Here is a 26,838-nt window from a genome sequence, read left to right as displayed (position 1 = left end):
AGATGCCAAACCCAGCCAGCAGCTCCCCCCAAGCCTGATGGCAAGGGGCAGGGAGGGTGAGGGCCTGGTGGGGGGGGGCGCGGGGGGCGAGCTCTTCTCCGCTCCCACTTGCCTACATCTAACGCAGGGAACCAGCGAGCAGGTCTTGAGATGCAGCAGTGACGGCAAACAGACAAGGGTGAAGGCGACCAGGAGGCGAGGACGGCACGGGGTGGGGGGGTCCCCCCCTCATCAGGTGCTGCCTCCAGCACTGGGGCGAAGGAGGAGGAGGGCTGGGGCTGGGGTGGGAGGGGTGGTGGCAGCAGAGGAAAGCAGAGGAAGGGGCCTCCGGCGAGCACCTCCCCGCCCCGGGCCGGCTGAGGGACTGACCCAGCGGCAGTTCTCTAAGTCATTTGGTGAGGTGCTTCCAGCATTTCCATCAAGAAGGTGTCGATGGGCGTGTCACCTATTAGCTTGAAGAAGAAGAGGTGCTCCAGGCATTTCAGGCCGATGGACCGCAGGGCTGGGAGGCGCAGCAGCAGCTTGGCGAACCTGCGGGGGGCGGCGAGAGGCAGGACACGGTCAGACAGCCCTCCGGCGGGGCCCCGCTTCTGCCCCGGCCCCCCAAAGCTGCCGGGGCTGCTCCTGCTCGGAGTCAGGCACAGCTTCTGCTGCTGCTAGAGCCCTGGGGCTACACCCAGAGCTGCGCAGGGAATGCAGAGAGGGGATCGTGGAGACTGGAGAGCTGCCTGGATGTGTTCCTGGGTGATCTGCTCTAGGGGATCCTGCTCTGGCAGGGGGGATTGGGCTCGATGATCTCTTGAGATCCCTACCAACCCCTAACATTTTGTGAGTCTGTGATTTTGCTTGGAGAAGACCTTAAGCTCATCCAGTCCAACCATTCCTCTAAGTGCACCAAGGCTGCTGCTAAGCCATGGCCCTCAGCACCACAGCTCTGCAGCTTTTAAACACCCCCAGGGATGGGGATTCAGCCACCTCCTTGGTCAGCCTGTGCCAGCCCTTGGGAACCCTTTCAGTGAAGAAGTTCCTTCTAACACCCAACCTAAGCCTCCCCTTCTGCAACCTGAGGCCACTTCCTTGGCTCAGCAATGCCCCTCTCGGGCCACCTCTCAGGCAGCCCCAGCAGCCATCACTTGGGCTGCTGAGCCCTGGGGGCTGGTGGTACAGCAGAAACCCAGCTGGCAGCCAGGCTGGAGGCACTCTGGGGGTGATCCAATGGAAGGAGCTGATGCACAAGCTGGAAGAAGTGCTACAAATGAGCTGGGGCACAGGGTGCTCCCTTTCCCCCCTGCCCACCGTGGGGGCTCTCAGGAGCCCCAAGCTGAACAAAAGCCCTTTCTCTCCAGCCTGCTCTGCCCAGTGCAGACATTTGTCAGGTCACACCCTGGATGATGGCTTTCCAGCCAGGCAGGAGAGAGCCAGGGGGGCTGGGGAGAGCTGACAGCTGGCTGTGGGGAAGCAGACAAGCCCAAGGGCCAACCAGTCACGCTGGGAGAGGGCTGCTGCGCGCACCGGCAGGCTGTGGAGCCAGAAGAAAGCCAGCAGCTCCTACAAGGGTGCTTGGAAGCCCCCCCATGGTGTCCTCACCCTGCTTACCCACACCCCAGGGTGCAGGCAGCAAGCCCAGGCACTGTGGGATGACTTAAACTGGTGGTGGTGGTGGGGGGAGGCCCTTTAATAGTCAGGAGCAGGTTTATTTGTTTTCCAGGGCTGCACCGTCAGGGCTTGAACATAAGCAAAGGCTGAAGGAGCCCAGGGAGAAGGGAACTCTCTGGAAAACACAGTGAGAGAGAGAGAGAGAGGGCCACCAGAAGCACACAGAGCTTTTACATGCATGCTCACTCCTCTCTCCCTGTTGGTTTTGTGTTGTTTTTTTCTGCTGAGCTGGCGAGAATGGTGGGAGCCCAGCCAGGAAAAACAAATCAGTCCTACCATCCCATTCAGGAAGTTTCACTTTAAACCAAACCAGATGATGGCTTCAGCCCTTGGATGTGTTTTAACTGTGAGATAACCAGCCTGCAGCACAACGTGCCAGGGCTGCAGCCAGGAGGGCAGCACACAGCCCCTGGTAGCCCCGGGGCTGCTGCCTGCCGCCGAGGCGCCCCGCAGCGGGGCCGGGGCTGGAGCAGGGCTGCAGGGTTGGGCTCTGCCCAGGAATGCCTCCAGCCAAGCTGACTGCTGCAGAGAAGCTCCCCTTTGGTGCTCTCAGGGTGTGGGTGGCTGGGGACTAGGCTGAAGTCATGCACCAAAGGGCACCTGAAGTGGTGGGGAGGCCAAGCACTGGCTGCAGCGTGGAGCAGGGGAGGACACCTGCCAAGGGCTCTGAGGTCCACACAAACCACCTCTGCTCTGTGCACTGCACTCCCCTCCTCACTGCAAAGTCAAACACACCCTATGGTGCCTTCAACCCCATGGTACCTTCAAGCCCAACAGCACCTTCAACCCCAGCAGCACCTTCAACCCCAGCAGCACCTTCAACTCCATGATACTTTCAACCCCATGGTACCTTCAAGCCCAACAGCACCTTCAACCCCAGCAGCACCTTCAACCCCAGCAGCACCTTCAACTCCATGATACTTTCAACCCCATGGTACCTTCAACCCCAGCAGCACCTTCAACCCCAGCAGCACCTTCAACTCCATGATACTTTCAACCCCATGGTACCTTCAAGCCCAACAGCACCTTCAACCCCACGAGCACCCCCATCCTACCTTTCCCTGCCACAAACCAGCCATGAACATCCAAGAACCCCCTCAATGAAGCAGGTTTTTGTCACCTGCCAGCACATTGGTACCCAAAGTGGGGGGAAATAAGTCCAATGTTACATCTGAGGGCATGAGCATAGCATCACAGAATCATTTTGCTTGGAAGAGACCTTTAAGATTACTGAGCCCAGCCCTGCCAGGGCACCACTAAACCATGGCCCTCAGCACCACATCTCCAGGGCTTTGAAACCCCTCCAGGGATGGAGACTCCACCACTGCCCTGGGCAGGCTGGGCCAGGGCTGGACAGCCCTTTAGAGGGGGGCAAAGTGCCGTGCCCTCTGCCTCCACTGCTGTGGGAACAATCCTTTCATTTCCTTTTTTGCCTTCAACCCTGCAGCCATGCAAACCTGGGAGTGCAGGTGAGATGCAGATGCCAGCTGCTGGGACTGCTTTCCCCAACGTTCCCAGCTCCAGCAGCAGTGTGCACCAGCAGCACTTCCCAGTGCTTTGCTTGGCTGCTCAGATGGCTGTCAGGAACTCAACTGGCAGTTGCCAGCTTCAGGCTGTAACTGGGAAAATGCGCCCACTCAGCTCTGGAACAGTCCAGGAAAGCATTCCTAATTCCCCCTCCCATTCCCAGCTGGATTGGGGGAGGAGGGGAGGGGAGAAAAGAGCATCAATTGAGGCTTTCACTTCCCAGCAATGATGCTCATCTGCCACCGAAAATTAACTCCGTGTGCGGCTTGTTTGCGCTGCGGTTTGCTCTCCCTGCTTGCCAAAAGGGAAATGATACCCCTTCCTCCCCTCCATGTGCTCGTCCCACTGCTGTGGCCATGGGAGATGGGGCTCCTCAGGGCTCCTTGGGGCTCCTTGAGGCTCCTCAGGGATCCTTAGGGCTCCCCGAGGTTCCCTGGGGCTCCTCAGGGTTCCTTATGACACTTCATGGCTCCTCAAGGTTCCCTGGGGCTCCTCAGGGTTCCTTATGACACTTCATGGCTCCTCAAGGTTCACTGGGGCTCCCCAGGGTTCCTTATGACACTTCATGGCTCCTTGAGGTTCCCTGGGCCTCAACAGGACTCTTTGGGAATCCTCAGGGCTCCTTGGGGTTCCTCAGGGATCCTTAGGGCTCCTCGAGGTTCCTTGGGGCTCCTCAGGGATCCTTATGACACTTCATGGCTCCTGGAGGTTCCCTGAGGCTCAACAGGACTCCTTAGGGATCCTCAGGAATCCTCAGGATCCTTGGGGCAAACTGGGGCTTCTGGGGGCTCCTTAGGATAATATGGGGCTCCTCTGAGCTCCCTGGGGGTCTTTTGAGCTTTTTGGGGACTCCTTGGGGCTCTCAGGGGCTCCCCGGGGCTGCTTAGGGCTCCTCAGAGCTCTGTGGAGCCCCTCAGGGCAATGTGGGGCTCAGCACCGTCATTAATGCCTGACCTCCTCCTGGCTGCACTGTGGTTACTGGCCTGGGAACAAAGCCCTCTCTGCACTTCACAGGGGAGGGGCTCTGAGCAGGTCCACCCCTGAAGCAGGCAGCAATGGGAGGTTGTCTCTGTTGAACCCCAGGAGACATGGATCAGAGAGCCCTGGATAGATGGGATCCAGCACCTGCCTGCCCACACAGCAACCCCCATGGCACTGGGACCCCACCTCAGGCTGCAGCACCTGGGTTGGAAGGGAGCCCTATTAATAGGAAGGGTCTGGAGGTGCTGGAAGGTGTCCAGAGAAGGGCCACGAGGAGGAGCAGAGGGCTGGAGCTGCTCTGCTGTGAGCACAGACTGAGGGAGTTGGGACTGTTCAGTCTGGAGAAGAGAAGGCTCTGAGGAGACCTAATTGTGGCCTCCCAGGATCTGAAGGGGGCTCCAAGAAAGCTGGGGAGGGACTTCTGAGGGTGTCAGGGAGTGATAGGACTGGGGGGGATGGAGCAAAACCAGAAATGGGGAGATTGAGATTGGCTGTGAGGAAGAAGTTGTTCCCCATGAGGGTGGTGAGAGCCTGGCACAGGTTGCCCAGGGAGGTGGTGGCAGCCTCCTGCCTGGAGGTGTTTGCAGCCAGGCTGGAGGTGGCTGTGAGCAGCCTGCTGTGGTGTGAGGTGTCCCTGGCCATGGCAGGGGGGTTGGGACTGGCTGAGCCTTGAGGTCCCTTCCAACCTTAACAATTCTATGATGCTCTGCTTGTCTTGCAGGGGGCTTGGCAGGGCTGGGGGGGCTGCAGGAGAAGAGCAGGAGCTCACCTGCCAGGCTGGTCAGGGTATTTGTGTTTGCAGTATGCCTCTAGCGAAGCGTAGACCTTCTCCCGCAGAGCCTCCACCTCAGCTGGGTTGGAGAGACCTTTGGAGTCTGAAAGGCAACAAAACCATCAACCAAAATACAAAACCTCCTTTCCAACACCCCCACACACCTCCCCCCCAGGCTTTCCAGGCAGGCAAGGACCTCCCTGGGCACTCCACCAGGCCTCCCCATCCCTTCCCAGCACCCCCACAGCAGGGCATGGTGTGGACGCAGGGTACCTAACCCCTCCTGGGGAGCATCCAAGCCCCACAGATCCATCATGCCCCCACCTCATAGCCAAACCCCAACGGTTTTGCCTCATCCCAGTGGTCACAGACCTTGATTTCAAGGGTTTAAGTTCTCCTCAGGTGCTGGGCTTGGGGGATTTCTCCCTCCAGCACAGGTTAAAAACAAAGCCCCGTGGCAGGTTCCCCCATGACCTGCTGCTGGCAGGGGGAAAGGGGCACTCAGGCACTCAATATCCCCAAGCACAGGCAGCAGAGGAACTTCTCCAGATTCTCCTGCTTTGACCATAGATGGCTAATCCCAAACTACAGACAATAAATGACTGCTGATTACAAGTGTGTGAGGGGTGGGAACAAAAGGCCAAGCAGCAAAACAAACCTAAAGAAGAGCAACAAGCCCTGGCCTGGGTCTGGTGGGAAAGGCCAGAGAAAGAGCTGAGCTTGGGCACAACCCATGCTCCTGTGAGAGCAGGGAAGGCAAAGGGAGGCTGCAGATGTGGAGGTCTGACCTTGGCTGGCTCTGCTCTGGATGGATCAGCTCTAAAACCTAGAGAAACCCCTCAGTAGTGGTGGTCTGCCTCCTGCTGCAGCAGGGCTTTGCTGCCTGAAACAGCAGAGACAGCTCCTGGCACTGAACCTTCCTTCTTCCCTTGGGCAGCTTGGGCCAAAAGGGGAATGCAAGCGGTGTGAAACCTCCTGGAGTCTGTAAAACTAAGCAAGCTGCAGACACACACACACACACAATTAAAGCTCATGTGCATTTTATGAGCATGCTTGATGCCTTCCACCCTCCCCAGGTCTGCAGAGGGTTTGGTTTTGGTGTTGTGTTGGTTTTTTTTCATCCCCCAGAACCACAGTTAATAAAATTCCTTGGGTGTGGAGGGCAGGAAAGAGAGGACAACAAGGTCCAGGCTCCAGGTTTGCTCTAAGCCATACTCTGGGATCCCTGCATGGATTTTTGCTCCTACTCAGAGACAGCTGCCTCAAGCAGCAGGCTTTTCTTTCCACAGAGTTGGCTGAAGCACTGCAGATGGGAAGGTTTGGTACCTTGAGCAAACCCAAGCCCCTCAAGCTCAGCAGAGAACTCAGCCCGGCAGCAGGAGTCGGCTCCACAAGCAGCATTTTCCACCTCCTCAGGTGGTGGCAGCCAACTCCTGGCCAAGGCTGGGCCCTGCAGGGAAGAGTATTTTGGACCAGGAAACTGTGCAAAGGGGAAAAACACCCCTTGGAGAGGGAGGCTTGGAGAGCAACCCAGATCTGTCGTGGACCTGCAGAGGACATGCTGTGAGGTGGTAGCTGCAGTGAGCAGCACCTCGTCTGACTTGCATTCTTGCCTCCCTTCCTGCCCTCGTCCTCAGGGGTTGGGTGCCTCTGGTTGTCTGCAAGGGAGCTTAATAGGTAAGCAAAGGAGCCAAAGGGACACAACAACAGGCAGGAGAGGGCTGGGGAGGAGGGTAAGAGCATGTACCAGGGTTGAAGAGGACAATGGCTCGCAGGCAGCCGAGCTCTGTCTTGTCCATCTGCATGTCTCGCATTTTGGACACCAGTTCTGTCAGTACTCTGCAAAGGACACAGAAATCAGCATCAGGACACAGGCAGAAGAGGGGAGGGGGGGGGGGGGGTGGAAAAAACCCCAACAAACCCACCCAGGTGTGAGGCCCAGAGTGAGCTCCAGTGCAGGGATGATGGAAGTCAAGGGGAGGCTGCTTTGCTCAAGCCCAGCTTTGAGGATTTGTCCTCATTTTCCCTCCCGCCTCAAAAATAGCTCATTAGGAACATCAATAGTTCCTGTGAGGTACAACAGGGAGCAAGGTGGGGGGGGAGGTGAAGGGGGGGGGAAATTGGCTTTGTGCATTCACCAAGAGGCCTTTGGCACCTGAGAAAGCTGCCTAAAAATAAAGAATACCATAAAAAAAAAAACCCAAAAACAACAAAAAAACCCCAAAGCCCAACAACGACCCAAGAAAACTCCCAACCCAATAGGTATCCAAAAGCAATTTCCTCTGCTGGTGATTTTTATGGCTCCCCTTGCTCCTGCTGCAGGTGTGGCCCTTGAAATCCTTTTCCCACTGATTGCTCCATTAGTTGTTTGGGGTTGGGTTTTTTTCTCCTCTGTGCTCCCCCCCCCCCCCCCCTTTGGCCCCTGCACTGCAGCCACGATCTCACACTTGTGACCTCACAAGGGCACAGATGATGTCACCCAGCCCCCCCAAAAGCACAGCAGCAAATGATGTCATAGGGTCATAGAATCAGTCAGGGTTGGAAGGGACCACAAGGATCAGCCAGTTCCAACCCCCCTGCCATGGGCAGGGACACCCCACACTAGATCAGGCTGGCCAGAGCCTCATCCAGCCTGGGCTTAAACACCTCCAGGCATGGGGCCTCAACCACCTCCCTGGACAACCCATTCCAGGGCTTCACCACTCTGATGGGGACGAACTTCCTCCTCACCTCCAGCCTGAGTCTCCCCACCTCCAGCTTCACTCCATTCCCCCTAGTCCTATCACTCCCTGAGATCCTGAGCAGTCCCTCCCCAGCCTTCTTGGAGCCCCCTTCAGATACTGCAAGGCCACAATGAGGTCACCTCAGAGCCTTCTCTTCTCCAGACTGAACAGCCCCAGCTCCTTCAGTCTATCCTCACAGGAGAGGTGCTCCAGCCCTCTGCTCATCCTCCTGGCCCTTCTCTGGACACCTTCCAGCACCTCCAGATCCCTCTTGTCATAGGGGCTCCAGAACTGGAGGCAGTACTCCAGGTGGGGTCTCCCAGAGCTGAGCAGAGGGGGAGAATCCCCTCCCTTGCCCTGCTGGCCACACTTCTCTTGCTGCAGCCCAGGCTCTGCTTGGCTTTCCGGGCTGCAAGTGCACACTGAGAGCTCCTGGTGAGCTTCTCCTCCCCCAGCACCCCCAAGTCTCTCTCCTCAGGGCTGCTTTCCAGCCAGTCCCTGCCCAGCCTGGAGTTGTGCCTGGGGTTGCCTCAACCCAGCCCCCCCAAAAAGCACAACCTCCTCTCCAAGCAGAGGAACAAACAGACCCCCCCCAAAAAAACCCCAAGAGGTGATTTGGTTTCAGCTAAAGCCATCTCCAGATGAGGCTGGGGGCGGGGGGGGAGAGGAATGAAGAGATTTAAGCGGCGCCTGGAGCCTCACTGTGGGTCAAAGCCCCTGGATGTCTGCTGTTTTAAAACCCTTTCCCAAAGCAAGAGATTAAAGAGCCCCCAGGATCCTCATGTGGACCCTGCTGGGCAATTTTTGGTGCTTTTTCATGGTGCAAATAAAATCAGGGCTTGGTCCAATTAGAGATGAAAAGAAACAAAGGAGCAGCCTCCTCGTAACATTAGAAGGCATCTGGAGCCCATGAAAAGAGGCTTTGATTTGCCCTTTCCCTGGCTATTTTGGGCTCTTGGTTTCTGCAGGTTTAAGAGGAGAGAATTAATGTCCTGCAGTAAGGGCCATGATGTTTCCATGCATGTGGTGTGCCGGACAGGTCTCAGCCTAGGCTCCTCCAGCCACGAGCCCAACACGTCCCCAGCCAACACCTTGAGCAGGTGGCAGTGTGGGGGATAGGAGAGAGATCAGTGTGGAGGCAAGAGATGGGGAGGTCTAGGCAAGGTGGCTTGAGGTGTGTTCCCATCCATCCATCCATCATTCATCATCCATCCACCACCCATCCACCCATCCACCATCCATCCATCCATTTAGTCATCCACTCATCCACCATCCATCCATCCACCCATCCATCCATCCACCCATCCATCATCCATCCACCATCCATCCATCCATTTGCTCATCCACTCACCCACCATCCATCCACCCATCCATCATCCATCCACCATCCATCCATTTACTCATCCACTCATCCATCCTCCATCCATCCACTCATCCACCCACCTATCATCCATCCATCCTCTATCCTCCCATCCATCCTCCATGCTCCCATCCATCCTCCATCTTCCTATCCATCCATCCACCCATTCATCATCCATCTACCATCCATCCTCCATCCATCCATCTACCATCCATCCATCCACCCATTCACTATCCATCCTCCATCCATCCACCCATCCACTATCCATCCATCCATCCATCCATCCATCCATCCATCCATCTACCATCCATCCATCCTTTCATCCTCCACCCATCCATCCATCCACCCATCCACTATCCATCCATCCATCCATCCATCCATCATCCATCTACCATCCATCCATCCTTTCATCCTCCACCCATCCATCCATCCACCCATCCACTATCCATCCATCCATCCTCCATCCACCCATCCATCATCCATCTACCATCCATCCATCCATCCTTTCATCCTCCACCCATCCATCCATCCATCCACCCATTCACTATCCATCCTCCATCCATCCATCCATCCATCCATCATCCATCTACCATCCATCCATCCATCCTTTCATCCTCCACCCATCCATCCATCCATCCACCCATTCACTATCCATCCTCCATCCATCCATCCACCCATCCATCATCCATCTACCATCCATCCATCCTTTCATCCTCCACCCATCCATCCATCCACCCATCCACTATCCACCCATCCATCCTCCATCCATCCAGCCCCCATCCATCCTGCCCCCACCCCCGGCTGCCTGCCCCTGCCCACCTGTCGAAGATGGCCCCGACGCCCGCGCTGTGGGCGCTGTTCCGGTGCACGTGGAGCCCGGTGGCCAAGAGGATTCCATCTTTCACAGCTATGGAGCGGTGGGAGAAGGAGGCAATTAGGAGCTCATTCCACCCTGGGGAGGAGAAAACGACCAAGGCTGCAGGTTAGAGGCACGGAATGCTCAGGCAGGTTTGGGAATCAGCGGAGTCACCTCCCTGCTGCTAGAAAGAGAGGAGTAAAAAGAGAGGAGGAAGCCACTTAAGAGCCACCTGTGCTTGAGTCATGTGGCTGGATGTGGGAAGGGAGCAGGGAGCCAACCCTTCCTTGCATGTCAGGGAAGGGAGCAGGGAGCTAACCCTTCCTTGGATGTCAGGAAAGAGAGCAGGGAGCTAACCCTTCCTTGGATGTCAGGGAAGGGAGCAGGGAGCTAACCCTTCCTTGGATGTCAGGGAAGGGAGCAGGGAGCTAACCCTTCCTTGGATGTCAGGGAAGGGAGCAGGGAGCTAACCCTTCCTTGGATGTCAGGGAAGGGAGCAGGGAGCTAACCCTTCCTTGGATGTCAGGGAAGGGAGCAGGGAGCCAACCCTTCCTTGGATGTCAGGGAAGGGAGCAGGGAGCCAACCCTTCCTTGGATGTCAGGGAAGGAAGGAACAAATGCACTATAAATATAACATTATGTGGTGGTGAGAGAAAGTTCAGCCTCCTCTTCTCCAGACTTTAGTCCCTCAGCTGCTCCTCACCAGCCCTGTTCTCCAGACCACTTTTGTTGCCCTAATGCCCGAAGCCATAAGCAGCAGAACTGCTGGGAAGGGAACTGGCAGGGTGGACATTTTGGTGCCATTCAACCAGGGGCAACATTTTTCCAGCAAGGCAAGAGGGCTCTCCTGCAACAGCTTCCACCATGTGGCTGGTTTGCCCAGCCTGCCAAGGTTCTGGTCCTCAGAACACAGGGCTGCTTGGCAAGGGGCAGCACCAGCAGGGCATTTGATGTTGCTTCCTTTTCCCAGGCTGTAAAAAGGCAACACGACAACAACCACCTCCTTCATCTCCCCTCCTGCCAGACAAGCTTGTCTTTGCTCCCTGCCTGGAAGGAATCCAAGCTCCACGTGTGCTGTATTTACCTGCTCTGGCAGGGATGGGCTGTGCCATCAGAAATGTTGACAGGGAACAAAGTTCACTCTCTCCTAAGTGGCCAGAGGATGTTTCCACCCCACTCGCAGGAACATTCACTTGGCTATTTACTGGGCGAGACCTGGCACTGGCAGAGGGATTGCAACACTCTGAAACCCAAGGAGGATGGAGAAGAGATGGAACTGCACCAGGAGCCGGCAGCAACTGTGCTCTGTGCTTGCAGAGGACCTCTGAAGAGCCAGAAGCACAGGAAGGTGCAGCTGGTGCCTCCTGCTCAGCACACCGCCTCCCCACGCAGCCCCAGCCAGCACAAACCAGAGCTGCTTCACAACGGCCCTCCATGGCTTCCACACCTCTGCCCTGGCTGTCAGCTGGCACCCAAGACCCATGGCTCTGCACAGCCCCAGAGGTGCCCAGCCCAGCTTGCCAGGAATACAGCAAAGTGATGAGGCTCCCAGATGCCTCCCACACCCCTGCTGGCCTTACTCCAGCTAAGGAGTGCAGGAGAACGGCCTCAAGCTGCACCAGGGGAGGTTTAGGCTGGAGGTCAGGAAGAAGCTCTTCATGGAAAGAGAGATTGGCCATTGGGATGTGCTGCCCAGGGAGGTGGTGGAGTCCCCATCCCTGGAGGTGTTTAGGAAGAGACTGGATGGGGTGCTTGGTGCCATGGTTGAGTTGATCAGATGGTGCTGGGTGGTAGGTTGGACTCAATGATCTCAAAGGTCTCTTCCAACCTGGTCAATTCAATTCAATTCAATTCAACTCAACTCAATTCAACTCCTATTCAACTCCTATTCAACTCCTATTCTATTCTATTCTATTCTATTCTATTCTATTCTATTCTATTCTATTCTATTCTATTCTATTCTATTCTATTCTATTCTATTCTATTCTATTCTATTCTATTCTATTCTATTCTATTCTATTCCATTCCATTCCATTCCATTCCATTCCATTCCATTCCATTCTACTCTATTCTATTCATCAGCATCCTTCAGCTGAACGACTCCCATTCAGAGCTGGGCTGTTTGGGCTGAAATGGGGAACCTGTCTCTACCTGCTGCCTTCACCAGAGCCTCCCCAAAGAGCTGCTGAGATAAAGGGTGATCTCCAGAGGTCCCTTCCAGCCCCTGCACCACTCTGTCATCCTGTGATGCTGAGAAAACCTCAGGCTGGTCCTGTCTCAGCCAGAGCAAGCTTGGAAACAAGAAAACCCAGGCAGGGCAAACAGGCTGAAAAAGTTGGGTTTCCTTCTCTTCTAAAAAGTGAAAAAAATCTCAGAGAGGGAAGGGTTTTAAATGATTCAGGGTCAGAGAAAAGCTGCTGCCAAGCCCACCCAGCCCTGCTCCTCCAAAGCTGTGTGCTCCACTTAATTCTGCCTCCAAGGATGCATGACTGAACCTGACTGATGCTCCCAGCTAACTCTTAATACTTCAATATTTCATGGGCAGCTGTTCTCAGCAGGCCTCTCTCCCCACTCAATAATAGATAAAGCCACTGGTTAAAAGACTTGGGGGAGGTTATCTGAGGCCCCAGTGGAGATGGCTTGGAGCAGGGAGCCCACTGGAAGCACTTGGAGCTGGGCACAAGAAGAACAAGCACAAAGGAGAGAACAACAGGTCAGGAAAGTTCCAGTTCAGCTTCCAGCAGCCTTCTTCCAAAGAGAAAAGCAAAGCCTGAACTGCTGCTGTGGCTTTTGGTCCCCCTTCACTAAAAGGCAGATTTTGGGCCAAACCCAGTTCTTCCTTGTGAGACCTGCAGAAAGCCCTCAAAGGTTTCTACAGAGATGCTTCCCCTGCTCACCCACACTCACAGGAGGCTCCAGAGATCCTTTTTGTGCTTCCCAGCAGAGGGTTCCCTGACCCAGCTCTGGCAACGCTCACGCCCAGAGGAGAACCTTCACCAAAGGGTTGGCAGGAGCCACCCAAGGAGGGCATGGGACTTGGCCAAGTCTGCAGCAAGAAGAAACCTCTCAAATTCTCCATTCTGTAGCCACCAGCTGCAATGTGACTACAAAAAAAAACCCCCCTCCTTCCAGTGACATAAGAGCAGAGGAAAAGCCACAGCAGTGAAAGGTGAAAGTCAGTCACCCACTGACCCCTGAGGTCATGGATTGGTTGCAAGAGGGGCTGGGTGCCTGTGGGTAGGACCAAGGCACATGGTTGCACAGGTTGATATTAAACAGGGTGACAGCTAGGGTGTGTGTGGTGGGAAGGGAGAAACACCAACTCCATCACCTTCCTACTCTAAACCAACCTTCTCCTGAAGCAAGCCTGGACAGACCTTGGCCTGCAAGAGTTCTGGCAGTTCCTGTGCTCTGTGTTGTCAGGAACTCCTTGCACTTGGTTCTTGAAGCAACCTCCCTGCCCAGCTTCAGGCTCTCTACAGTAAGGAGCCAGGACTGCTGCCACCAAGGTGGATCAGCAGGGTCTTGTCTACAGAGGTCATTAACTGAGGTCAGAGAGGAGCACACACCCTGCAGGGTTTGCCACTCTTGAATTCATTACTAAACTGTTATTTTGGGGGGGGAAAGAACCACAGAAAAAGGAGCTTTTAAAACTAGCAGAGGGAAGAATGGAATAGCATAGAATAGCATAGAATAGCATGGAAGAGAAGAGAAGAGAAGAGAAGAGAAGAGAAGAGAAGAGAAGAGAAGAGAAGAGAAGAGAAGAGAAGAGAAGAGAAGAGAAGAGAAGAGAAGAGAAGAGAAGAGAAGAGAAGAGAAGAGAAGAGAAGAGAAGAGAAGAGAAGAGAAGAGAAGAGAAGAGAAGAGAAGAGAAGAGAAGAGAAGAGAATAAACCAGGCTGGAAAAGACCTTTGAGATCATCCAGTCCAACCTCTCACCCAGCACCATCTGATCAACTCAACCATGGCACCAAGGGCCTCATCCAGGCTCTTTCTAAACACCTCCAGGGATGGTGACTCCACCACCTCCCTGGGCAGCACATCCCAATGGCCAATCTCTCTTTCTATGAAGAACTTCTCCCTTATATCCAACCTAAACCTCTCCTGGCACAGCTTGAGACTGTGTCCTCTTGTTCTGGTGCTGGCTGCCTGGGAGAAGAGACCAACCCCTACCTGGCTGCAACCTCCCTTCAGGGAGTTGTAGAGAGCAAGGAGGTCTCCCCTGAGCCTCCTCTTCTGCAGGCTAAGCAACCCCAGCTCCCTCAGCCTCTCCTCCCAGGGCTGTGCTCCAGACCCCTCCCCAGCTTTGTTGCCCTTCTCTGGACACCTTCCAGCATCTCAACATCTTTCCTAACCTGAGGAGCCCAGAGCTGGACACAGGACTCCAGGTGTGGCCTGAGCAGTGCTGAGCACAGGGCAGAATGACCTCCCTGCTCCCGCTGGCCACACTGTTCCTGATACAGAGACTTCAGAGTCCCTGGCTTGCTCAAGTTTGGGTGCCAGACTGTTTTTCTCCTGGCAGTTCACCCTGCTCTGAGGCTGCACCTTCCACTCTGCACCAGACCTCTACATCATTTCCCTTTGCAATTCCCTTAGCTACTTTCAGGAGTCAAGGCTGGTGTCTGCTGTTGTCAAGCAGAGAGCTGGGTGCCACCACCAGCTATGAAATCCTCCTCCCAGTCTCCCCTGTCCCATGGAGTCTGTCTCCTGTGGGAAGCCACTTCACCTGTCCCACTCTCCCCTTTGTTTAAGGGAGCAAAACTCTGCACTGCGTGGAGCCAAAGCCTTTCCAACCACTGAGCTGCTGCCTGGAGCTATGCAGAGAGCTTCATGCAGAGATGTGGTGCTGAGGGACACGGTTCAGAACCAAACCTGGGAGCATTTGATGACCATAAAGGTCTTTCCCAACCCAAATGACTCAGTGAGTCTATGACCCTATGCCTTTATTGAGCCTGCCCTTGATTTCTTGCCCTCCCTGGTCCCTGGTCCCAACCTGCCAGCAGCAGGGGCTTGAATTTCCTCGGTGGAAGAAGATCCCTTTCACAGCTAACTGCTTTTTCACTTCCCCAAAGCATCTGCTCCTGCAGACCTCCTGCCACACAAGGAAATTTAAAATAAGCCCAGAGAAAACTTGGATTTTCATCTTGGTGGGTGGGAGAGGGAGGGCAGTGTATTCCTCTCCCCCTTTCTGCTTTTAATTATGATCAAACGTTCCTGGTGTGATGAAATTTCATGGAGCCCCCCAAGCCCATTTGTCTCTCCAGCCCCAGCTCCTTTGCTTTCACAAACACCCAGCACACATCCCTGAGCACCTCACTCATCAGAGATGAAGGTTGGGCCATTCATTTTATTTCATTCCATGTTTTTTCCACCCCCTACCCCCCCTTGCCCCTCTCCTCCAGCTGATTGGCAGCTGGGGCAACATTTTGGAGCTCATTCAGCAGCACCTCCCTTGGGGCTTCTTAAAAAGCCCTCTTTTAGCAATTGAATTATCAGAGGGCCATTACTCAGAATCAGTGAACAGCTTTCAAGTGGCTGGGACCTCAAGCTAAGTGGAATACCTGTCAGTGGTGAGATGGAGCACTCCCAGGGCGCAGGGAGGGAGCCCAGGTGGGGCTGGTTCTCACTCACCTGCTCTGAGCAAGATGACCTGGTCATCCAGGGGCAGCTCGGAGAAATGAGGGATCCTCTTGGCCCACTCCACCAGGGTGAAGAGCTGTTTGTCTGCTGCCTGGCAGATGTTTGTCACTGGGTCATTGGGCTGCAGAGGAAAACAGAGATCAAAAGGCTCAGAGAAGGCAGAGGGGCCGGAGGAGCAGCGGAAGGGGTTCGTCGCCTCCCCGCTGCAGGGAAGGACCCCAGGAATGGCCACTGCCAGTCACAGGGGAAGGAGGTGACTTGGTTTCTCCACCATAGAGCTGAAATACTTTTTAACCCAGCTTCAAAACGGGCCCCAGGAGTGCTGTGACCCAAAATCCATCACGCTGACTGCTGAAGCAGCCCAGGGATGGCCAGGCTCCCGCAGACCCGTGCTGCACACACGTTCCCCGTGCCAGCATCTCCCAGCTCGATAAGCCAGCACCAGAGGGGGCATGGGAGGGTTGGGGGGGAGAGGAAAACCCCCTTTCCTTTGAAATATTATCCAGTAACAAAAACCATCTGCTCTCAAGGAGGACAGTCAGCCTAAACACACCAAATCCCTGTTTAAAGGAACTGCTAACAGCTCAAGTGGGCTCATGATTAGGAACGGGAAGAGCCTGTCTAACCCTGACAAAGGCAGACCTTGCTAGTCCAAGCATGCAGAGAGAGGGTTTACCTCTCTGGACAGGGATCTATGAGCCCCTCCACATATCCCCCCATAAGCCCTGCTGATACCTAGCAGCTTTGCTTGCACGATTCCCTTTCTTCCATGTCCTTAAAAGAGCAGTTTGCAAACGGGAGGAGGAGCGTTTCCCTCGCCCCTGGATGGCAGGGGGAAGTGTGAATTCAGAGGCAGAGCAGACACCAACACCAGCCTGACCTCCCCCTCCTCCTGCAAGGCTCAGTTTCAGCAGGACAAGGCCATTCCTCACACAAACTGCCTGCAAAGCCCTCTCCCAGGCTGGGCTGGTGAGGACCATGCTGCTACATCCCTCACGGCCATGCCCCAGACCCCTCTCCAGTCCCCTCCCCTGTCCCCTGGCAGCAAACACAAACTATGTGCCTCAGTGATCAATGTCTCCTATTCTCCAGGCTTAAAATAACCCAGCATCTGGCAAGCTCAGGGGCCTTCAGAGTATTTTCACCTGTTGCCTGCAGAGATGGATGGGAAGGGGCTCATGTTCAGCAGTGCTGTTGAGGAGCAGGCAGCATCGTTCTGGGAATCGTCCTTCCTCGTTCTGCCTGACCCCAGCAGCTCCTCAAAGGGTGCAAGGACAGGGAAGTCTCACCCCAAGAGAGCTGGGAGTCTTCCCAGGGGAAGGAGATGTGAGCAGGGAGCAGGCTTTTCTCTAAGAGAGGGAGATAAGTCAGGATTTCCTCTGGACAACAGGAAAAAGCTAATCTGGGTGTGAGGAGGAGCTCTGCAGGGTGCAGTGGTTCACTGGAAAGCAGGGAACATCAGCATTCAGAGGTCTTTGCAGGAAGGGGGAGAAGGAACAAGTGTAACTCAGGCTGTAGGCACATCACCAACTTCAAATCATCCCAGTCTGGCCAGCAAGCTGGAGCAGTCAGGTGGAGAACCTGGTGACCCAGCTCCTGTAAAGCAGGATGGGGATGGAGTGGGACACAGCTTATGGGAGACCCCATGCTCAAGCAGAACCTGACCCAGGAAGCAACAAGTGCCTGCACAGCCCCATGAAAGGGTTTCTGGGGCAAGTCAGATGGTCTTGACAAAGCTTTTCTCAGGGGTGGCTTCTGGGCAGGTTGTCACCATCCATTCCACAGGGACTTTTCATAGGTCTAGAGACAGGACAAGGGGGAATGGTTTAAAGATGAGAGACAGCAGGGTTAGATTGGAGCTTAGGAAGAAGTTGTTCAGAACAAGGGTGGTGAGACTCTGGAATAGGCTGCCCAGGGAGGTTGTGGCTGCCTCCTCCCTGGAGGTGTTCAAGGCCAGGCTGGATGAGGCCTTGAGCAGCTGAGTCTAGCTGAGAGGTGTCCCTGGCCCATGGCGGGGAGGTTGGAGTAGATGACCTCTGGAGCCCTTCCAACCTGAGCCATTCTGTGATCCTATGGTCTTGTCCTGGTGCAGCAAGCCCTGCCCCAGGGCCCCCAGCCCAGCTGGCTCAGTGCTGCTCTGCAGGCAGCACAAGCTGACCCCAGCCTTCACACAAAGCCTCAGCGAGGAGCCCAGCTTTTCATTACACCTCAGATGGCAGTTCCTGGAACCACCACGGTGCTTCCTGGCAGAAGTTAATCAGGGGAGCTTGAGAGGCAGCTGAAAGTATCATGCCTGCAGCTGAAAGAGCCCTGCTGTTTTCCAGGAAGGGATCTGCACAGTGCTCCTAGGAACCCTCCCTGTACAGGGGTAAGCAAATCCCCTCCTGCAGTAAACAGCAAGGGCACAGTGCCGGAGTGTGACAGGATGAAAGGACAGACAGGCACCTGATCCCTCTGGAAAACCAGAGCTTGGAGACATCTTCCAGAAAATGGTGACTTGAAACCAGCAGCTCAAAGGCCAATTAAGAGCTAATAGGGATAAGAGCTCTCAGTTACAGGCTTTGCCTTTCAGTGGCCAGGAGCCCATCCGAGGTGGTGCTTACACTGCTGGAGCCCAGCTTCACGGCTGCTGGGGACACAGGGCAGAGGCAAGCTCATCCTCCTGCCCCCTGGAACAGAAATGGGGACATTCAGCTTGGATGTTGGGAAGAAATTCTTCCCCCTTGAGGGTGGTGAGACACTGGCACAGGTTGCCCAGGGAGGTGATGGAAGCCTCATTCCTAGAGGTTTTGAAGGCCAGGCTGTGAGCAACCTGATCTAGTGTGAGGTGTCCCTGCCCTTGGCAGGGGGGTTGGAACTGGCTGAGCCTTGAGGTCCCTTCCAACCCTGACAGTTCTATGATTCTATGCTCTTACTGTGCAAGGACTGCCAAGGAGAAGTTGTGGAGTCTCCTTCTTAGGAGACTCTGAGAACCCACCTGGACACGTCCCTGCCTGGCCTGCCCTCGCTGATCCTGCTTTGGAGTGGATGACACCCAGAGGCCCTTCCAACCCTCAGCACGCTGGAATTGAGGGATTCTGTGGGTAGCAAGGGGCTGGGGAGAGACTCTGACGTCTGATCCAGGATTAAAAATACTTGAGGGGGAGCTGCAGCCAGCATTGTGCTGAGTGGGAAACAAACCCCAGAGAGCGAGCTGAAATAAATGGCTTCGTCTGGCACTGCATCTCCTCAGCCTCCCGGAGCAAATTGAAAGCTGGTTCCTGCATAATTCAGGGTGCATTACTGTGAACAGGGATGTGTGTTGCATCTAAATAGAAGCAGGAGGCTTGTTGAAATGCCCCATTATTGTCAAGCAGCTCCTGTGGATGAGGTGACATTGGTAGCAGGTTTAGCAGATGGACGAGATCAGCAGCTCGCCCCGACGAGGCCACCGGCTGAGGAGAGGGAAGACAGAGGAGCTGCCCTCCTCCCAGCCCTCCCCAGAGAGCCCTGTGATGGAAGGGCAGACAAATGCAGGCCCTAATAGACACCAGGTACAAAACAAGCTGCTTCCTATTAGCCTGCTCAGTTGGGTCCTTGCATCTGTGTCCCTGCACCAAACGCTGCTGGAGAGCTGCAGGATGTTCTTTGCAGGGAGGGTGCTGAGACACTGGAAAAGGTTGCCCAGGGAGGCTGTGGACCCCACTGCCAAAGCAAGGACATCTTCAACTATATTAGGTTGCTCAGAGCCCCACACAACCTGGCCTGGAATGGTTTCAGGGTGAGGGGCAACTGAGGTAGATTTAGGCTGGACCTTAGGAGGGTGGTGACATACTGGAAGAGGTTGTCCAGGGATGTGGTTGAGGCCCTGGCCCTGGAGACATTCAAGATCAGACTTGATGTGGCCCTGGGCAGCTTGATCTAGTTGGAGATGTCCCTGCTGACTGCAGGGGGAATGGAGAAGATGACCTTGCAGGGTCCCTTCCAACCCAATGCAATGTGTGAATGGGGCATCCACCACCGCTCTGGGCAACCTGGGCCAGCTTCTCACCACCCTCATGGCTTAAAATGGGAAAGGAACTTGAAAGCAAACTTCTCAGCAAACTCCTCCAGGTGTTCTCTTCCTGGAGCCAAGCAGCTGCATCATTCTGCATCTGAAAAGTCACACCCACACTTTACAGCTCTTATCTCTCTGCACTTCAGCCACACAAGGCTGTTTACTGGCTTGGCTGGACTCTGAGCTCTTCAGAGCAGGGTATCTTCTGTTAACTGCAGGAAAAATCTCTGGGAGGCTTTCAAATTCCACCTCACACTATCTGCTCCTTCCCTAGGGCTGTGAGTCAGCAAAGCAGCAGTGCTGGTGGAGGAGCAAGGGCAGAGAGTTTTGTTCTGCACAGAATCACAGCATGGCTTGAGCTGGAAGGCACCTTCAAGAGCACCTAGTTCCAACCCCCCTGCCACGGGCAGGGACAGCTCCCACTAGCCCAGCTTGCTCAAAGCCTCATCCAGCCTGGCCTTGAACACCTGCAGGGATGAGGTGTCCACAACTTCCCTGGGCAACCTGTGCCAGTGTCTCACCACCCTCACAGGAAAGAGCTATTTCCTAATGTCCAAGCTAGAGCTGCCCTGCCCCAGTGTAAAACCACTGCCCCTGTGCCTTCACCTAAGCTCACACACGGTGGCTGCAGCACAAGTTGCACTTCAGAGCTCTCCTCTTTTCCCACAGGACAGCTGCAGAGCAGGTTGGCCTGGCTGACCTTTGGAGGTCCCTTCCAGCCCAGCCCACTCTGTGATTCTATGAATCATACAATCAGAGGATTGTTAGGGTTGGAAGGGACCCCTGGTATAGGATGGAACTGGAGGTGCTGGAAGGTGTCCAGAGAAGGGCCATGAGGAGGAGCAGAGGGCTGGAGCTGCTCTGCTGTGAGGACAGACTGAGGGAGTTGGGGCTGTTCACTCTGGAGAAGAGAAGGCTCCGAGGAGACCTAATTGTGGCCTTCCAGGATCTGAAGAGGGCTACAGGGAAGCTGGGGAGGGACTTTTGAGGGTGTCAGGGAGGGATAGGACTGGGGGGGATGGAGCAAAACTAGAGATGGGTAGATTCAGAATGGATGTTAGGAAGTTGTTCCCCATGAGGGTGGTGAGAGCCTGGCACAGGTTGCCCAGGGAGGTGGTGGAAGCCTCATCCCTGGAGGTGTTTGCAGCCAGGCTGGAGGTGGCTGTGAGCAACCTGCTGCAGTGTGAGGTGTCCCTGGCCAGGGCAGGGGGGTTGGAACTGGCTGAGCCTTGAGCTCCCTTCCAACCCTGACAATTCTATGACTTCAAGGATGATCCAGTTCCAACCCCCCTGCCATGTGCAGGGACCCCTCACACTAGGTGAACCCCTCTCTGTCCTAGGCTCAGTGCTGTATTCATGCCAGGTCAAGGCTGCCATCCCCAGAACCCTCCCCTCTGCCCCAGGGTGCCCAGGAGGGGGTTGGGGCCAGGGTCCCTTACCGAGCTCGGCGTCAAGCCCATGTTTGCTTCAATGTATGTCTCTGTCTTTGGCTCCACTGCAAGTTCAGCTTCCAAGATCTTCTCCACAGGCATGTCCTCGTTGGCACTACTTGTGGACTCCACCTCGTTCTCGTTGCGGTCCTTTCCCCTCTGCCTCTCCTCTTGGACAGCTGGAAGTGGACAGAGAAGGCACAGTGTGAGCCCAGGGCTCCTGACCACCGTGTCACAGGCTGAGCTGGGACCCTGCTGCTCCATGGGGGTGAGTCATGAAAGCCTTAAAGCATCCTCAGACCTCTGGGATCGCAGCTGATGTCTTGTCCTCCAACCTGACCTTTCCAGCGCTACGGTCAGGGGGTCTTGAGCTTGGATAGTCCAAGAAGGTTTGGGGAAGCCACTGAGAAGCCCTGGCCTGGGAGAGTTGCTCCAGGTGTGCTCCTGTGGGAGCAGGGCAAGGGAGGCTCCCACTCAGACCTGACCTCTGCTGGGAAATTCCCCTTTGGTCCTGGAAACCAAAAGGTGAAAGACAAACGATGAAAAGCGAAGGAGGCAACAGCAGGGCAGAAGGAAATGGAGGGGCGAAGTGACAGCACAAAGGAGAGAGAACTTGGTCACTTCACAAGCACCAAGTCCAAAGTTCAGCCATCTCCTGGGGACTCTTCCATGCTGAATTTCCATGGAGGTCCTCTGGTCATCTGCTGCCCTGCTCCAGCAGGGATGCCGCTGGCTGGTGGGAGGCTGCAGGGCAGAACGGTGGCAGCGTGGGACAGGAGCTGGGGCAGGGATGTGCCTGCAGCCACTCTATGCAAACCACCAGCCTTGTCTTTGTCTCTGGGCAGCTCCTCAACAGACAGGAGAGACCTGTCCCAAAGCCTGTGTGGCAGGAGGAACCTAGCCAGGAGCATGTCACATGCTGATGAGTTAATGTCTGAGAGCTACCCAGATGAAAAGCAGCTGTTAGATGCTAATAGTGCTAGGAATGATCCTCCTTTGAAACCAGCAGCAGGCTTCCCCCACACCTGGAGAGCAGCTTTGTGCAGACAGTTACACCCCTGCCTTTCTCAGCCATACCCTAAAATCACACACTTTTCCACACACCACCTCTTCCCACAGGAGGTTTCAGCCCGGGCTGGTTAAGGACAGCCCAAGCAACAGGAGCTAGAACCAGGGAAATGTTGAGGTTGGAAGAGACCTTTGAGATCATCGAGGCCAACCACTCACAATTCCACCACTACTGCTAAGCCACCACCACTAAACCACATCCCCAAGGGCCATGTCACAGGTTTCTGGAACACCTCCAGGGATGGGGACTCCACCACCTCCCTGGGCAGCCTGTGCCAATCCCTGACCACTCTGGCAGCAAAGAAACTGTTCCTCATCTCCAACCTAACCCTGCCCTGGCACAATTTCAGGTCATTTCCTCTCCTCTGTCACCTGAGGCTAGGGAGAAGAGACCAACTCTCAGCTCACTCCAGCCTCCTTTCAGGGAGCTGCAGAGAGCAATGAGCTCTCCCCTCAGCCTCCTCTTCTCCAGGCTAATAACCCCAGCTCCCTCAGGTGCTCCTCCCCAGCCCTCTTCTCCAGACCCTTCACTGCTTTGTTGCCCTTGTCCTGTCACTTGTTGCACTGGAGAAGAGAATGACCCTCACCTGCCTCCAGCCTCCCTTGAGGTAGTTGTGGAAGGGGATAAGGTCTCTTCTCACTCCCTCTCAGGTCTCTTCTCACTGCCTCTCAGGTCTCCTCTCATCTCACTCTCACTGAGTTTCCATCACTGCTCATGAAAGACAACTCCTGAACTCCTCCAGCTCTGCTGAGGACCAAGTGAGGCACTGAGTAAGGTGAAAGCCCTGATATGCATTGACCATCACCCTAAAGCCTCACCTGGACATGAAGCTGCTTATGTGCTGTGAAGGGGAGCACAGGACCTGCTGGAGGGAAACCAGAGCTGGCTGCTAACACAAGAAGCCTTTTTTTAGGCAATCAGTGGCACCAGCTCTGTGCCAAGGGTGAAAACAAAACCTAGAAGAGCAAACTTCTTTCTTACCTGCCCCAGGAAATGGAGACCCATGCTGGGTTCCAGTTTGTGCCCATTGCCCCTTGTCCTATCACTGGGCACCACTGACAAGAGTCTGGCCCCAGCCTCTTGCCCCCCACCCTTCAGCTCTTGCTGAGCATTGCTCAGATCCCCTCTGTGCCTTCTCTTCTCCAGGCTCAACAGCCCCAGGGGCTCTCAGTCTTTCCTCCTCACAGAGATGCTCCAGGCCCTTCAGCATCTCTGTAGCCTCCACTTCACTCTTTCCAGTAGTTCCCTGTCCTTCTAGATCTGGGGAGCCCAGAGCTGGCCCCAGTACTAGGAGAGCATTACCTGCTCTGCTAACCCAGTTTTCCAAGACCAGCCATCTCCAAAGCCAGGACAAGCCTGGCATCACTGCCAGCCTCTCCACAGCTTGGATGACATCCATCCATCCATGCTTCTATCCATGCTTCTATCCATCCATCCATCCATCCATCCATCCATCCATCCATCCTTCCATCCATCCATCAAATCCAGCCAGCCAGCCACCCACCCACCCACCCATGCCCTGTCCCTGGCTCTCTGGGTTTTCACAGGGGCAGTGACTGTTTCCCAGGGCAGAGCTCAGGGACATCATCATCCTTCCTTCCCCTTCAGCAGCTGCTTCCTGCCCAGCTCCTCACCAAGGTGTGCCTCAGTGGGAAGCTCCCTCCCTGAAGCTGAGCTGCTTCCCAGGTCTTTGTGAACCTGACCTGTTCCTGTTGGATGCATCTTTCATGGATGCCTGCAAGGCAGGAGCTCCTCTAGGTGTTGACTCACTTGTGGGTGCTGTTTTCCCTCCCTAAGGGCAGCTCAAGGAATGCAGTGGGAACAGCTTCATTCCTCATGTGAGGAACTGGTTTGCTCCTGCCACAGCTCTGTGCCTGGCCCTGGGGGACAGTTGCCAATGCACCTATGAACATCCCTCTGATGGTCTCCTTACTGTCACCTCCTTCTCCCAGGTGTGGCACCCCCAAAGCCCCTCCCCAGGACCCAGGGGTTGAATTCATCCCACATCTGTTGTTTCCACGTCCTTAGTTTCAGATTCACCCTGAAGCAGGACACAGCTCCAGGGGTGGCAAGCTGTCCCCAGTGGCAGAAGGATTTGCAGCTGGCATTCAGGACTCCTGGACTCTGGTGGCTTCCAAGGCTTGGACCTCCCTGCAGATGCAGCCAAACTTGCAGGCTGTGCTTCAGAAGCTCAGCAGAACTGAGAGGACATCTGTGGTGCAACAGGCAGGCAAAAGGGTCTAAGAGCTTCTTAGCAGAGTCCTCCAGGTCTCTGATCTCCACTGCCAGAAGCCCAGTGGTAGATGTCTGTGGTTTGCTGCCACCAGGATGTGCCCAGACCTGACAAGCTGATGCTCCTTCTTAGTGGAGATGCTGAGGGCCACGTGGCCATTTCAGAACAGAATGGGGACTGCTTCTTGTTTCCAGGAGAAAAGAGCAGGTAGGGTAGTGAGGAGGAAAGAAGGAGCAAGGGTTGCAGTAGATCATCTGAGATCTTGGTGTGAAGGAAATGCTTCAGCAGTGAGGAGACCCCTCCCCACAAACTGGACACTAGGAACAAGTTCTTTACTAGGAGGGTGGGGGAACACTGGAACAGAGGGAGGTGGTGGAGGCACCATCCCTGGAGACATTCAAAATCAGGCTTGATGGGGCTCTGAGCAATGTCATCCAGCTGGGCTGGCTGGAGGGGTGGTTGTCCCAGAGAAGGGCAACGAGGCTGGGGAGGGGTCTGGAGCACAGCCCTGGGAGGAGAGGCTGAGGGAGCTGGGGTTGCTTAGCCTGCAGAAGAGGAGGCTCAGGGGAGACCTTCTTGCTCTCTCCAGCTCCCTGAAGGGAGGTTGGAGCCAGGTGGGGGTTGGTCTCTTCTCCCAGGCAAGCAGCACCAGAACAAGAGGACACAGTCTCAAGCTGTGCCAGGGGAAGTTTAGGCTGGAGGTGAGGAGAAAGTTCTTCCCAGAAAGAGGAATTGGCCATTGGGATGTGCTGCCCAGGGAGGTGGTGGAGTCCCCATCCCTGGAGGTGTTCAAGAGGGGATTGGATGTGGCACTTGGTGCCATGGTTTAGTTAGTCATGAGGTGTTGGGCGACAGCTTGGACTTGATGATCTCTGAGGCCTTTTCCAACCTTACTGAGTCTATGATTCTATGACCAGATAAGCTTTAAAGGTCCTTTCCAACCCAGTGGAGTCAATGATGAAGACCTAAGATCTTGTCCCTGGAGTCCACTCCCACTGGGGGATCAGTCAAATAAGCCATGGTGGAGGTGACCAAAAAACCCTCCTTTTTTCAAAGAGCTTTGATCTGGGAGCTGGGTTTCCTTGTGGCCTTGGTGGGGTTTGTTTAGTCTTGTGTGCCAGGATGGATGGGGCTCCATCCCTGGAATACAGGAACATTTACAGTCAAAGATCATTAGAGCCCTGGGTTCTGGTTGCCTCTGCTGGATTTTTATCTCTTTGTGGGCTAAAGACACAAAACCAGAGGGGCTCTGTGACTGCTCCTCCAACCCAAGTCCTTCTCAACCCTAGAGAGGCCACAAGATGCTTCTCCCTCCTGTCTTACAGAGGGAAGGACACAGCAGAGCAATTGGTTCCATGGTTCCAACTGGTCTGCTGTTGGCTCCCTTCTAGAGAGGCCACAAGATGCTTCACAGCAGAGCAATTGGTTCCATGGTTCCAAATCAGGGGGCCTGGTGTGCTGCTGGCTCCTTTCTCTTGCCCTTCTCTGCACTGCTGCTCTTCTGCTAGATGGATGGGTGAGGAACCATCCAGCCTCTGTTCAAGAGGACCTTTGGGAGAGGATGAAACTGCAGAGTGCCTGTGACAACAAGGCTCTTGACAGCATGCATGGCCTCTGAGGACCTTTCCAAAGCTCAGATGGGGGCTCTTGACCTTACTGCAGTAAGATGGTGATAAGGAGGTGAAGAGCTGGAGAGGACATCCCCACTGCTGCACACCAGGAGGAAAGAAGGGCTGGCAAGGGCTCTGGGAGGGCCAGCATGACTCAGTCACACTCAATTAGTGCCTCAGCAGATGGGTTCATCTGGACAAACCATGAAGAGAAGCCCGTGTCCTTGTCCTGTTCCACCTCACCACGCAGACTGCAGGCGCTGGATGAAAGCCACTCTTTGGACCGTGCTGTTCCCACCAGCACTGATTTTCCTCTTGGTCCTGAGGGTGGCACAGCATTTGGTCACCTCAGATGCAGGAGGTGAGCCAGGCATTTTGCTTGCTGCAACCCAGAAGGCATTCTCCTGCCAGGCAGAGCAGCCCCAAGCTGTCGAGACGGCAGGCAGAGGCGATCTGCCCCGTGCCCTGCTCCGTGCCGATGGCTGGGCCAGAGCTTCTGGTTTCCTTCAGGGAGACTTGTATGGCCCAGAGGTTTCCTGCTCTGATTTTCTTCACAGAAGGGAAACATTTTAAAGCTTGCAAATCCACTTGAGGAGGGAGGTGGGGGGGGAGGGAAAAAGGAAAGAAAAGATGTTGTAGTCACAGAGCTCTGAGAGGCAGCCCCACCTCCGTCAGCGATGTCTCAGCCGAGCCAAGGACAGGAGCCTGTGTTTTCCATGGCACCTGATGAAGAAGCTCTTGTGTTATTCTGCTTGATTTGGCCTGCACTTGCCTGAGGCTGCTGGCTGTCATCTTTCATCTCAAGCTTCTCCAGCCCATCTGCAACTCCCCAGGGCCACGGCACAGCAAGGGACGGAGCCCCACGTTGTCAAGAGCAGTTCTCAGTGACCTCTTCTGTCTTGAGGAGCCAAAGTGTCTTGTGCTGTGTGTTGCAGATGAGGCCCAG

General features: G+C 55.1%; 1 protein-coding gene across 1 annotated transcript in view; it reads right to left on the bottom strand.

Moving 5' to 3' along the window:
- Positions 1-265: 265 nt before the first annotated feature.
- RXRA (retinoid X receptor alpha) overlaps positions 266-26,838 on the bottom strand; it is a 103,414-nt gene continuing 76,841 nt past the window's right edge. The window contains exons 5-10 of the mRNA XM_054174432.1: positions 20,990-21,159; positions 15,506-15,635; positions 9,839-9,971; positions 6,684-6,775; positions 4,934-5,039; positions 266-531 (exon numbers count right to left, since the gene is read on the bottom strand). Coding sequence (XP_054030407.1) covers positions 384-531; positions 4,934-5,039; positions 6,684-6,775; positions 9,839-9,971; positions 15,506-15,635; positions 20,990-21,159 — 779 coding nt within the window. The 3' untranslated portion in view covers positions 266-383. The remainder of the gene's footprint in view (positions 532-4,933; positions 5,040-6,683; positions 6,776-9,838; positions 9,972-15,505; positions 15,636-20,989; positions 21,160-26,838) is intronic.

This window comes from Dryobates pubescens, chromosome 29 (genome assembly GCF_014839835.1).
Source record: "Dryobates pubescens isolate bDryPub1 chromosome 29, bDryPub1.pri, whole genome shotgun sequence".
NCBI lineage: Eukaryota > Metazoa > Chordata > Aves > Piciformes > Picidae > Dryobates > Dryobates pubescens.
Note: the sequence above shows the minus strand (reverse complement) of the source record. Positions and strands in the feature narration are given on the sequence as shown.